Source organism: Priapulus caudatus, unplaced genomic scaffold (genome assembly GCF_000485595.1).
Source record: "Priapulus caudatus unplaced genomic scaffold, Priapulus_caudatus-5.0.1 Scaffold688, whole genome shotgun sequence".
NCBI lineage: Eukaryota > Metazoa > Priapulida > Priapulimorpha > Priapulimorphida > Priapulidae > Priapulus > Priapulus caudatus.
In genome coordinates, this window is record NW_014577749.1 from 49,619 (window position 1) to 61,436 (window position 11,818).

An 11,818-nucleotide genomic window follows, 5' to 3' on the forward strand; every position below is an offset into this window, starting at 1 on the left:
TTTCTACATAACGAAATTCTCTCACACTCTCTCTCCAGTTCTCTCTCTCCAGTTCTCTCTCTCCAGATCTCTCGTTCCCCATCACTCTCTCTTCATCTCTCTCTCACTCACACACACTCTCTCTCTCTCTCTCTCTCTCTCTCTCTCTCTCTCTCTCTCTCTCTCTCTCTCTCGCACACACACTCTCTCTCTCTCCCCAGTTCTCGTTTCCCATCTCTCTCTCTCTCTCTCTCTTCCCCCTCTCTCACACACACACTCTCTCTCTCTCTCGCACACTCTCTTTCTCTCTTGCAGTCTCTCACTCCGACTCCCTCCCTTTGTCCTTTCCCTCTCTCCTTCCTTATCTCTCTCGCTCTCCCTCCCTTCTAATACAAACCAACGACGTTTGGCTCCAGGTCTACGAACACGGCGCGCAGGATTCGCGCTCCCCCTCTCTTTCTCCCCCTCTCTTTCTCCCCCTCTCTCTCTTCCTCATCTTCTCTCCCTCCCTCTGTCCTTCACCCGTCTCTCCCTTCCTCCTTCCTCTTATCTTTATCCCTTCTGCCCCCTTCTCTCTCCAAATACTAACCAACGACGGTTGGCTCCAGGTCTACAAAGACAGCGCGTGAGACGTGCTTGCCCGCTCCCGTCTCCCCCCTTCCTCTCATCTCTCGATCTCTCCCCCACCCTTCTCTCGATCTCTCCCTCACCGCCTTCTTTCTCTCTCCCTCCATCTAGATACTAACCAACGACGGTTGGCTCCAGATCTACGAAGACGGCGCGTGGGACGTGCTTGCCCGCTCCCGTCTCAGAGAAGAAGGTGTTGAAGGAATCGTCGCCGCCACCAAGCGTCTTGTCGCTAGGCATCTGACCGTCTGGCTGGATGCCATGCTCGAGGCAGTACAGCTCCCAGCATGCATTGCCCATCTGACACCCAGCCTGGCCGACGTGTACGCTAATACATTCACGCTGCGGACAAAGAGAGAGGGGAAAATAAAAATTTAAATAAATTATTTTTTCTATTTTCTTTTTTCTTTCTATGTATTATGTATTGTTTCTGTCGCTTTTGATAAACTATTTATATCGATTATGATTATGTTTGGTTCTATTTAAAAAATTATCTTAAATTATTATTCAAAGAAATGCACACAAATAGAGAACAGAACTCGCACGAGTTATTATCAGTAGTGGATCGTCGTATCGCGTGTATACTATCATCTTATTATTGATATTGACACGTATATATATAGTTATCTCTATTGCCGTGTAAGTTCATGATTGTAAGGAGTGGGGTTATATTCAACAGATATAATTTAAAAAATTATTAACTAAATACTGAAGATACCTACTAGGGGTGGTAATATCTTGGTATATTTGTGTGTCACAAACAGCCCATGACTGTTACGTTGTTGGTAATACGGTGCCTGCAGGTTTGTTCACTTCTGATGGTAACAGTAATATATACCATAGCCCGAGACATGATTAACAAAGCAATAAAGAAACTAGCGAAAAGGTATACATGGTCTATCGAAAAAGAATTTGCGTGTATCCAGTACCTACATAATGCATGAACCGTGTGAATTCAATAAGTTTACTGTACGGCCGCGTTTTTAGGTAGAAATTTCGACAATTCATTCAATTAATTACAAGTAATTACACTGTTACAACGACGCTGTCAGTATATCGGGTCTTTGACTGTTAAAAGCAGTATTATTAATACGTGTTATAAACCGTAAAACACAAGAGCTAAACCACTGCGGTATCACATAAAACCTGATTCAGACCTTGGAGTAATCATTCTGAATGATACACGCAAGTTCAGACCTTGAATGTCTGTTGAATGACCTTGATCGAATGACCTTGTTGAATGACCTGTTGAATGACCTTCAATGTCAAATTGAATTGTTCAGACCAATGAATAATGAATCATTCGGATGATTACTCCAAGTTCAGTCCTATACATCTTCATCATGCCTTTCTTCGTCACCGGTAACAATGACATCATCATTATGATACCGCGCGGTACTGCCGCTGTTAACCGTTATGTATAGTAGCTATTACATAATCGTAGTGCCTCCGCTTTGCAGTGTGTATTTCTTCGCGGTTAACTGCCTGGGTACAGTACTACTACTACTAGTGCTAGAGGGCACGCAGCTGCTGTATTTGTGACTCGAACATTTCGAAGCGCGAACGAGGGAGCGCAATTCGTCTTTAAAATGATACAGATCAAAAGGCCGCCCGCGAAAACCCCCTTTCTGACGCCGCCCCGCGAAAGCTCGCGATTACCGTAATCTACTACATTTAATTAATAATCCATCTATGGTACTACGGGAGCAACAATGTCGTAGTCTTTAATAAGTTGGTGAGAAACAGAAGCAGCTTACCATTTTGCAATGATGGCGAGCGAGCGACCGAAGAAGATGCTGGCGAAAGTCTCCTTTATACGACAATTATGGAGCCGATCTCGGAGGGTTAACGAAAATACGAACGTCGACGCCCTATATATGGGCTTTCGCGGTGGGCGTGGCTTCGCAAGCGCGTTCACGCCATTGGTCGCAGCGCCGCCACGTGGCATCGCTGGAGAATCGATCTCGCTACAGTGTTTAAGGAGGCGTGTAACAGTAAGCGTCCGCGATTGTTCACCGTTGCACTACTTCGTCTCTAGAAAAGGCCTTTTTTGGCATTTTTTTTCGCCGAAATTCGGCACTAGAGTGCAATAATTAGCATTATGCACGCAAGGTGGATGCCTAGTGGACGTGGAGAAAGCATTAGAAGTAAAATTATTTTTGTTGTGTATTCGTGACATTCCGTCAGGTGGCGTAGCCACAGTCACCGGTTGGTGTTTTTTGTGTATAAAATGTGTTCAGATAACTTGGTAGAAATTCGCATCATAGAGCTGGCAAAAGTTTCGAGGGGAGCATAGAGCATGAATCTGTAGTTATTTAACATGAATAAAGTGTATGTTTTGTAAGTGCAGTAACAGTGTGAGTATTTTTAATTAATATCTGTTCGATGCTTATTCAGGCCTGCAGCCTATGGACGCCTTCTACTGTATAGCAACACCTATAATAGCGAGTTCAAATTCAAATGTAAATAATCGAACAATGTTGTAAAATATAACATTGTATGGTATTGTATATTACATAGTATGCGTTAGTAATACATACGGAGGATTTAATAATGTAATATAATATATATGGCAAGGCGGATAAGCTCATGAATTGTGAAATTTTTGGTGATCGAAACTTGGCGCACGTGTACGTACAAGCGCACGTACTTTGCGTACGTGAGTCACTAAAGATTTTCTGATCTGAATGCAGTAGCAATTAAACAGTGCCACCTAGTGGCGTAGATTGCCCTTTGTGGTTGAACAGGTATTGCATTGTGGTGCTCTTAGGAGTTTGGTCATAGCGTCAACAATCCATGTCACAAAATGCGCATATATATCTATACCAAGAGCGTATTAAGTATACTTAATACGCTATTGTCTATACTGATACTAGAAGCATGCTATATGAAAAAAAGATGAAGAGGAGGAAGGGCAGTTGCTGCTCAGGGCCCGATTTAGGAGTGGGCAGAGTGGGCAGCGGTCCACGGGCCTCCACAAACCAGGGGCCTCTACATATTTGATTAAAAAAAAATTTGTTACGGAAAAATATAGGCTGACCTGAATGACATGCACGCAACCCGTATCAATCAAAACCAAACCGTTATTGGGTGCATTTTACATCTTACATACGTAAGACATAGCGGCATAACCCATATTGTATTTGTTTGTGAATGGTATAGTCAACTACAGGGGGAAACGTACCAACGGTTCAACGTAGCCAATATTCTCTCTCTTATTGCAGTTAACGTTTTTATTTTGCAAGATAGCCCTATACACATGATATGTATCTATGTATAGTTACCTTTTAGTTTTTAGTATTCTTTCTAAGGTAGGGTGGGCCTCCACAAATGACGGCTGCCCACGGGCCTCCACATGTCTAAATCTGGCCCTGCTGCTGCTGCTGCTGGTGGTGGTGGTGGTGGATGAGGAAGAAGAGGAGGAGAAGGAGAAGGAGGTGAAGAAGGTTGAATAGGAGAAAAAAAGGGGGGGAGGAGAACGGTTACCTGAATTTTGGGGGTTACCTTCAGTGACAGTAGTGAAGTTCCTTACCTCTACAGAACGACCACCTGCATACAAAGGACGATTATAGGGGCCCTTTTAGCGAGAATCATATACAGGTATGACTGTATGTAAAGTGCAATGCTAGGTTTGGAAATGCTGAACCGACAATATAGGGACTGCTTATTTTCAATACATATCGATTTACCATAATACGGAATATTATAAAACATCAGATACCTGACCATACATACATTCACCGTATGTACAGTGCAATGTTAGTTCTGGCAATGCTGAGCCGACAATATGGGGGGGCTACTTATTTTCTATACGTATTGATTTCCCATAATAAGAAATATTGCTTCCTAGAGGTAACAGTTTTCGGAGAGCTATGTTATTCGGCACTTTGTTTAAAAACAATTTCTCTATCTACTGTTACTATCTACTAGTTAGATTGACTACGTCACGAATTTTCTATGGTAAAATTTGTAAAATTTTTGCTGCCATTTTTTTACATTAAAAGTAAGAACTAACGGGACTAAACGTATCGTCAAATTCTTACGTGGTAAGATTGTTTCTCAACTAGTTAAAAATCCAAAAAACCTGGACGATTTGATATTATGTTTGATATTATATTTGATATTATATTGCTTGCTATGGGCTATGTATGCGTCACGAGTGTATGTTCACATCGAACAATATAGTAAAATAAGAAGTATAATGCAGCAATTTAACCATAAAAAGTGAACAGAATTACTTATATTTTGTGAAAAAGTAGAAATATTTTTTTCATTTTTTACTATTTATGGTGACGTAATCACTTTAAGCTAAAGGTTGAGGATTATCCAATGCTCTTTTAAACGGGAGCTATTTTCTAACAGCTAAAGGTTGTTAGATTATTCAGCTCGATTATCAGGTACTTCATAAGGGTGAGTTATTTTCTAACAGCTAAAGGTTGTTAGATTATTCAGCTCGATTATCAGGTACTTCATAAGGGCGAGTTATTTTCTAACAGCTAAAAGTTGAGGAATATCCGATTCGATTCTTCAGACTCTATTCAAGGGTCGCTACTTTTTTAACAGCTGAAGGTTGAGGAATATCTGACTCTATTATCCGGCACTCTATTGAAGGATGGATACTTTCGAACGGTTAGGAGTTGCATGCGAACCACTGCGTATCTCCTAACACGAATAATGACGTTTAAAAGATTTCGAACAACAAACGAACATAGCAGAGAATGCAGAGCTGCCGCCGTCGAATTAAATAAATGTTCCTGACGAGAAAGTTTGCCGTTACTAAGGCGATGGACCAAGTTTACGATGTGTTTTTCAAAATACGTGAAGTTAAACAGATTGATTTTTTGTAACCCATTACGTTGCTGTGGCTCTCATCACTAAAATAACAATAAAGGAAAACCGAAAGAACTGGACGATGGAAAATTTACTGTGCAGAAAAACATCAATGCACCAACATTTACTCAGTTTTTACTTTTAATGTAAATTACCATTTAATCAATGTCCATTTAAACAACGCAGAAAAACGTATACGGCGTATTTAAGCCGGTAAAAGATATAAACACAAACGATCAAGAAATCTCGAGTTGTTTATTAAAATCTGCTGATTTAATCATGAGTAAAACAGAAAAGAGTCAACCATTATGACGCCATCTTGCGCCTACCTTAAACACATGAACATATAGCCAACCATCAGCAGATACAGCTGTGTAATTATTAATCAAAGACACACAGTAGCTATATACCTATATCAATAAAATCTGGAAGCGCAATGTACACTACATACAACCATCGACAACCACACAGCTCATACGTAACGTGCTGTTAGTCGCACGCCCGTTCCTCCAGCTGTGCAGAAAAATCGTTACATCATTATAATTATTTATTTATTATGACTGCTATCATCATCATCATCATCATCATCATCATCATCATGTCTATTATTTACTAAAATAATAAAATAACAGAAAGAGGGTTTACTCCCGCTATTATATATTTCTCCATAACTTCACAAAGTTACTTGCGCAATTATTATTCAAACTATTATATATACGCGGTACTGTAAAAGTGAGCATTCTATTATGTATATATAGCGCGGACGTTTGGACTGATACAAAATACAATGATAAATGAATACGTCTTTGAACAGATGCATTGCTACCTTGTATATAGGTTATAACAAAGCGGTAGAACTCCGGCTGAAGCAACCAGAACTGGCGTCACCTATGGTTCTTGGAGACAGCTAGCTTTCAATAACCTTTGCGTATAAATAACATGAACATATCCATACAATTCAGAGCAAGATAATAATAGATTTACTGTTACTATCTTCCCTATGTCTCCTTTTACTCTTATCTGTCTCACTACAATTCTATACTCTATCCCTGGATACTCTTATTCTATCTCACTACTACTCGATACCAAATCTCACTAGTACGCTACACTCTATTTCACGTTCTCTGTTAGTATCTTACTCTCGATACAACGTATAGACATAATACGGCGACGCTATCCCATAATTTCACAGAATCGACCCATCCGTCTGAGCAAGATAGGCGCCACCGCCTTGGTTACTGTTGCTAGGTTGGTAAAGCTCACCTAATTTATATTTATATATATTTTATTGTTTTACGCCAGGACGACATTGGCGACACGATTTCGTGTTTCGGAAATGGCTTTTTACAATTGTCGACTTTAGGGGACTTCGTTACTAAGCAGTGTTTTTAGAACGCTTCTATCGCAACCACTGATCTCTATACTAATAACGTGATCGCAATGCGTATTGGTTGTTGGTCGTTCAATAAGGACATCCAGATAGGTCGATTCCATCGCAGTCATTCAGAGCAGTTGTCACGTGTCAGGTAACGTCATCGCCGTCGTTACGTCACTAGATTACTACGAGATTTGGCGGGCTAGTAACGTTCACACGTGCGAGAAAACGCGAGAAAACGCGAGACAAGATGTCCGCCACGGGCCAGTAAGAAATAAAGTAAGTAATTAAAAAAAGAGGACCGACATTTTCGTTAATAACACCACGCGCAGTCGCACAACCTTTCATCACTATATATATATATATATATATATATATAGTTACGCGTATTTTGTGAGCTAAGCGCCGGAGTGACGTCACACTGCCAGCTGCCAATGAACTGTTTTCAAATCACGCGCCACGATCATGAACGTATCTACACAAATGTATTGTATCAATTTGTATATAATGTAATGCATTGTATAAATATGTTCATGGTCATGTAGACAATGAAACATTCGTTAACACTCTCGAGCGATACGGACTCGAGTATGCACGACTTCCGGCTAGCATATAGTGAAATTATATGGAAACTATATATGGAAATATGCAAAGAATAACCAACTGTACGTGTTTAACCGATCAGATTTTTTACACTGTAATCTCGGTTACTTTGGCAGATAATGATTTTCATATAAACACAATTACGACCGTCTTTGTCCGCCACGCGGAACGAAGATATAAAATGCGGCTGAAAATTGAAAAAATAAATAAATGAGTTCGGCGCTCGCTAGCACAACTCTCTATACAATAGAAAATATGTGGACAGAATCTTTTAATGTGATAGCTTACTATGGTGGGTCAAACGTCTCACGAAATATAAGGTTAATGGTGGGTTCAAATGTGGGATGTTTAGTGAGTGAACGAGCAGGTTTACTAAAACGCACGCCCTCTTGATGGTACTCTACTTTACAGTTTCACAAAAAGCAATGTTTCCCGCAAAACTGCGAAGAAATTATAGCAACTTCGCAAATCTCCGTTCGCTGAAATTTCCTGCTAGTTTACCATAACTCCGCGCAAAGAAACGGAAGCATATCAAAAACTTCACAAAACGTTAAAATTCTGAGTCCACTACTTCTCTGTTAGAAGAAATTATACTGGAAATCTTAGCTAAAACCTTAATCGGGGAACGGTACCAGAACAACATAGGCATGGCAGCTCTAGCGAGATCCAGAAACGCAGCGAAAAGAGAGAAAGGGAACGACGAAAAAAAAATCGATTGTATACGTTGTATCTAGGAACTTTATTTTCGGAATCTGCCACCAGCCCTTTACAAGTGTTGGGGGACAGTAGGTACAATCGGACAACACACACCACTGGGAACACGCGCCCAAACCGCAGTAACATACAATCCATAGTCATCGCGTGGTGAGATCACTAATTAAAAAGAGCAATTAAGCATAGATCTGTCTACTGCCGCTCAAAACATGATTACATCATCTTTAATATGCGCGGTTTTCCATGGATTGCAGTCAAACTAAAAAAACTAACGTAAGTAAATTCACGACCGAACCACGGTACTGCGCCGCGAACACGTAAGCTGGATTTACACTACGGACTTTATGTTGGCGAATTGCCGAATTAAACCCACTAAACTTCCCAACTATACAACCGACAATCTGCAGTGTAAACGAAAAAATTGCGCGACCAACCAAATCGATAGCAACTAGTTAGGAGATTAGAACATGTTCTATTTTCGCCAACTCGGAGTTGGCGAATTGCGAAATTGGTCCATCTCGCCCAATTCGCCAACATAAAGTCGGTAGTGTAAACCCAGCATTACAATTACGATAGAGAGAATGAGCAAAAGTTCTGGCTGTGTAGTAATAATTAAAAAAACACACCTCCGAAAAATATTCCGCCAGCGACGGACGTTTCACGGGGTTGCCGAAAGATGGCGCGCGCAAAAAAATAGCGGCAAAAAAACCATCAAAAAATGACGTGCACGCGCGTGGGCACGGTTCACGGGCCTTTCGAATCGCCGCAGGTCATCACCGCGACACACGCCGCTAGCTGAAGTATCTACATGTGTGTATAAAGAGCTGGCGTAGATCTGTTCGCTACATATCGAGAGAGAAAAAAGAGAGATCCGCGTGTCACAAACACGCACGCACGCACGCGTAGATGCACACGCACGCACGTACGCGTAGATGTGCACGCACGCACGCACGCGCGCGCGCCACAACGCATATCGCACAACCATAACAACAATAACGACAACAACAACGACAACATTTCACTAACATTTAAGACTGGGTGGGGGACCAAATAGTTGGTCACAGGCACGTGGAGTTAAACCTGCGTATAACGGCCACTCGTGGGAAGCGGCAAAAGTTGCCTTCGCGGACAGGCAGCTGTTCTATGGAGGTGGTTTCAGCTAACAACCGCCATTCAAGGAAAATGCCAAAAAGTGGCCGTTACGAACAGGTGGCCTCTCTACGGAGGTGGCCGCAAACGCAGGTTTGACTTTGATCTCGTCGAAAACATCAACCAGAAAAACACTCCTGGACGACATTAACTATATATATATATATATATATATATATATATATATATATATATATTCAGAAGCGAAAAGCCACACCGAAACGGAACGAGAGTTGAGATTCGTATCGCGACTATATAAGATCCGCACGGCGCTATTATCATACAATCCCCGATCGATCGACACAAAGAAAGCTTTAGCCTGTGATATGATCACACTTGACATTCTGTACAAAAAAATTGATGTCAAAATCAAAAAAAGAACACCCTTCTTCTCGGTGCTCGCTCGATTCCCTCGCTCGGCCGACATACTACGCGCGCATTCACAGTGACATTATAATAATATGGGTATGCCTTTCTAAAGCAGTTGCTCCCATCCTACCTTACAAGCAACAAGCACGCGATGGAGCAAGGGGAACCCCTGCCCGCCAGCCCGCCCAAGAATAAAATCCGGGCATGCCTAACGTGTGCGCGGAGAGCAGGAGGGGGGGGGGCTGGGGGAAGAGTTACATGGCAATATATTTATTTACAGCACATTTTCACGAGCACCACCGACCGATCGACAGACAGAGAGAGCGAGAGAGCGATTTACAATCGGCTACGAAAAAAGCTTTTGCGGCTTTTTCGTAAAATAATCGAGAAATAAATCCGTCGCCGAATCAGATGCGCGTTTTGCAGACGCGCCCCCCGTCCTCGCTTCGCCCATCGACGTTCGCTTGTTCACGGAGATTCGCCGCGACGACGTCCGATATCAAACAGAGGCCGTCGTTGTCGAGAGTAGAATAGCGGGACGCCATCTTGTCGTTCAATCCGCGATGCAGATGTCTCCGTGACTGCCTCGGCTTCACTGAGAGACGACCTGACCGCCGAGGCATCGTCGCCACGGCGACGGCCGCCATCTTGGGTGACGTCGTCGACGACGACGCGGATCGAAACACGGCGCCCAGGTGACAGCACGTGACGGCGGTTGACAACGGCTCGACGGCGGGTGACAACGAGGTTTGTACCAGGGGGGCTGTCCGTGTCACGACCTTGAGTGTCCGCGACCTTGAGTGTGTCATGATTCTGTCGCGCATCACACTCGACCGCGGTCGCCGTGGTAACCGTCCGCATCCGAGGAGAGACGCCGCCACGCCAGACCTCTTTCACGCACCTTTGTTTGTTCGTGATGCTTCCTTACCTATGTTTGTTTGTCCGTAGTAAGTACCCTAGCGCGATGTCGAGCGTCCTCTATTCCTACATTTGTTCGCGGTGCTTCATCCACGATCGTCGTAGCGCGCACTTTACCGCAGTGTTGGGTGTCTATCACCTATGTTTCTTCGTAGAGCTTAACCGACGATTGTTGTTTTCCGCGACGTCGGGTGTCTTTGACTTATGTGTGTTCGTAGAACTTGCCCTACGATCATCGTAACAGTTATACGTAACAGTACGTCATCGTCAACTACATTTGTTCGCGGTGCTTTACCTACGCTCGTCGTAGCGCGCACGTTACCCGCGGCGTCGGGCGTCTTTCACACCCGCGTCGTTCGTTCGTAGCGCGCGACCACGACGTGCGTTCATCACAGTTCGTCGAAACCGACAACGTTCCTCTTACGTTCCGCATACGTTCACCGTACGTTCCGCGTGCGTTCAGCGTACGTTCCGCATACGTTCAGTGTGTGTTCATCGTACGTTCCTCGTTCGTTCATCACACGTTCTGTGTACGTTCACCTTACGTTCCGCATACGTTCACCGTACGTTCCGCGTGCGTTCATCGTACGTCGCTCCCCCGCGCGGTAGGCGTGCGTCGTCGCGCGCCCCGGACGCGCCGCGACGCTCTCACGCAAACGAGAGGTCGGGCACGTCGCCGCCTCCCCCGCCGCCGCCGCTGCCGGTATCGCCCGCGCCGTGCGGGGCGGAGTTCAGAAGTCCCTTCGTCTCCTCGCTCGGGCGCGCCTTCTTGCCTCCCTCGTTGTACATCGTGTCGTACATCGGGTTCGAAAAGTTTGTTGGCTGCAACGAGACGCAGAGGAGGAGGTTTAGAGGTGTTATTATTAATATAATAAAACAATAATGTTATGATGTAATAATGAATAATAATATATAACTAATAATAATAATTCACAGATCGGTATTATTTCGTAGATATTTACTGCGCACGTTCATTGAAATATGTTTCCATACGTACTTCTCCTCATCGACTTCTCCAGGCTGACCTGCCTGCTTACTCTTACCGTGCCTTAGATATACGATACCATGACAGCATGATACCATGACAGCACAAACCATTACGCACGATACACATGAGCAGACGTATACATGACAGCACGATACCAGCGCACAGCATCGATCACCATGACAGCCTGATTACCATGGACCAGCACGATAGTCCATGACAGCCACGATACCACGACGCAGCACGATCCATGACATCACGACAGCACG

At 43.6% G+C, this 11,818-nt stretch overlaps 2 protein-coding genes across 2 annotated transcripts in view; both read right to left on the minus strand.

Annotated features, from left to right (window-relative positions):
• LOC106812798 (tubulin alpha-1 chain-like) overlaps window positions 1–2,470 on the minus strand; it is an 11,875-nt gene extending 9,405 nt beyond the window's left edge. The window contains exons 1-2 of the mRNA XM_014816772.1: window positions 2,364–2,470; window positions 726–948 (exon numbers count right to left, since the gene is read on the minus strand). Of these exons, the coding sequence (XP_014672258.1) occupies window positions 726–948; window positions 2,364–2,366 (226 nt within the window). The 5' untranslated portion in view covers window positions 2,367–2,470. The remainder of the gene's footprint in view (window positions 1–725; window positions 949–2,363) is intronic.
• An 8,725-nt stretch (window positions 2,471–11,195) lies between these two features.
• LOC106812799 (protein jagged-1-like) overlaps window positions 11,196–11,818 on the minus strand; it is a 25,481-nt gene continuing 24,858 nt past the window's right edge. The window contains exon 11 of the mRNA XM_014816774.1: window positions 11,196–11,386. Within this exon, the coding sequence (XP_014672260.1) occupies window positions 11,213–11,386 (174 nt within the window). The 3' untranslated portion in view covers window positions 11,196–11,212. The remainder of the gene's footprint in view (window positions 11,387–11,818) is intronic.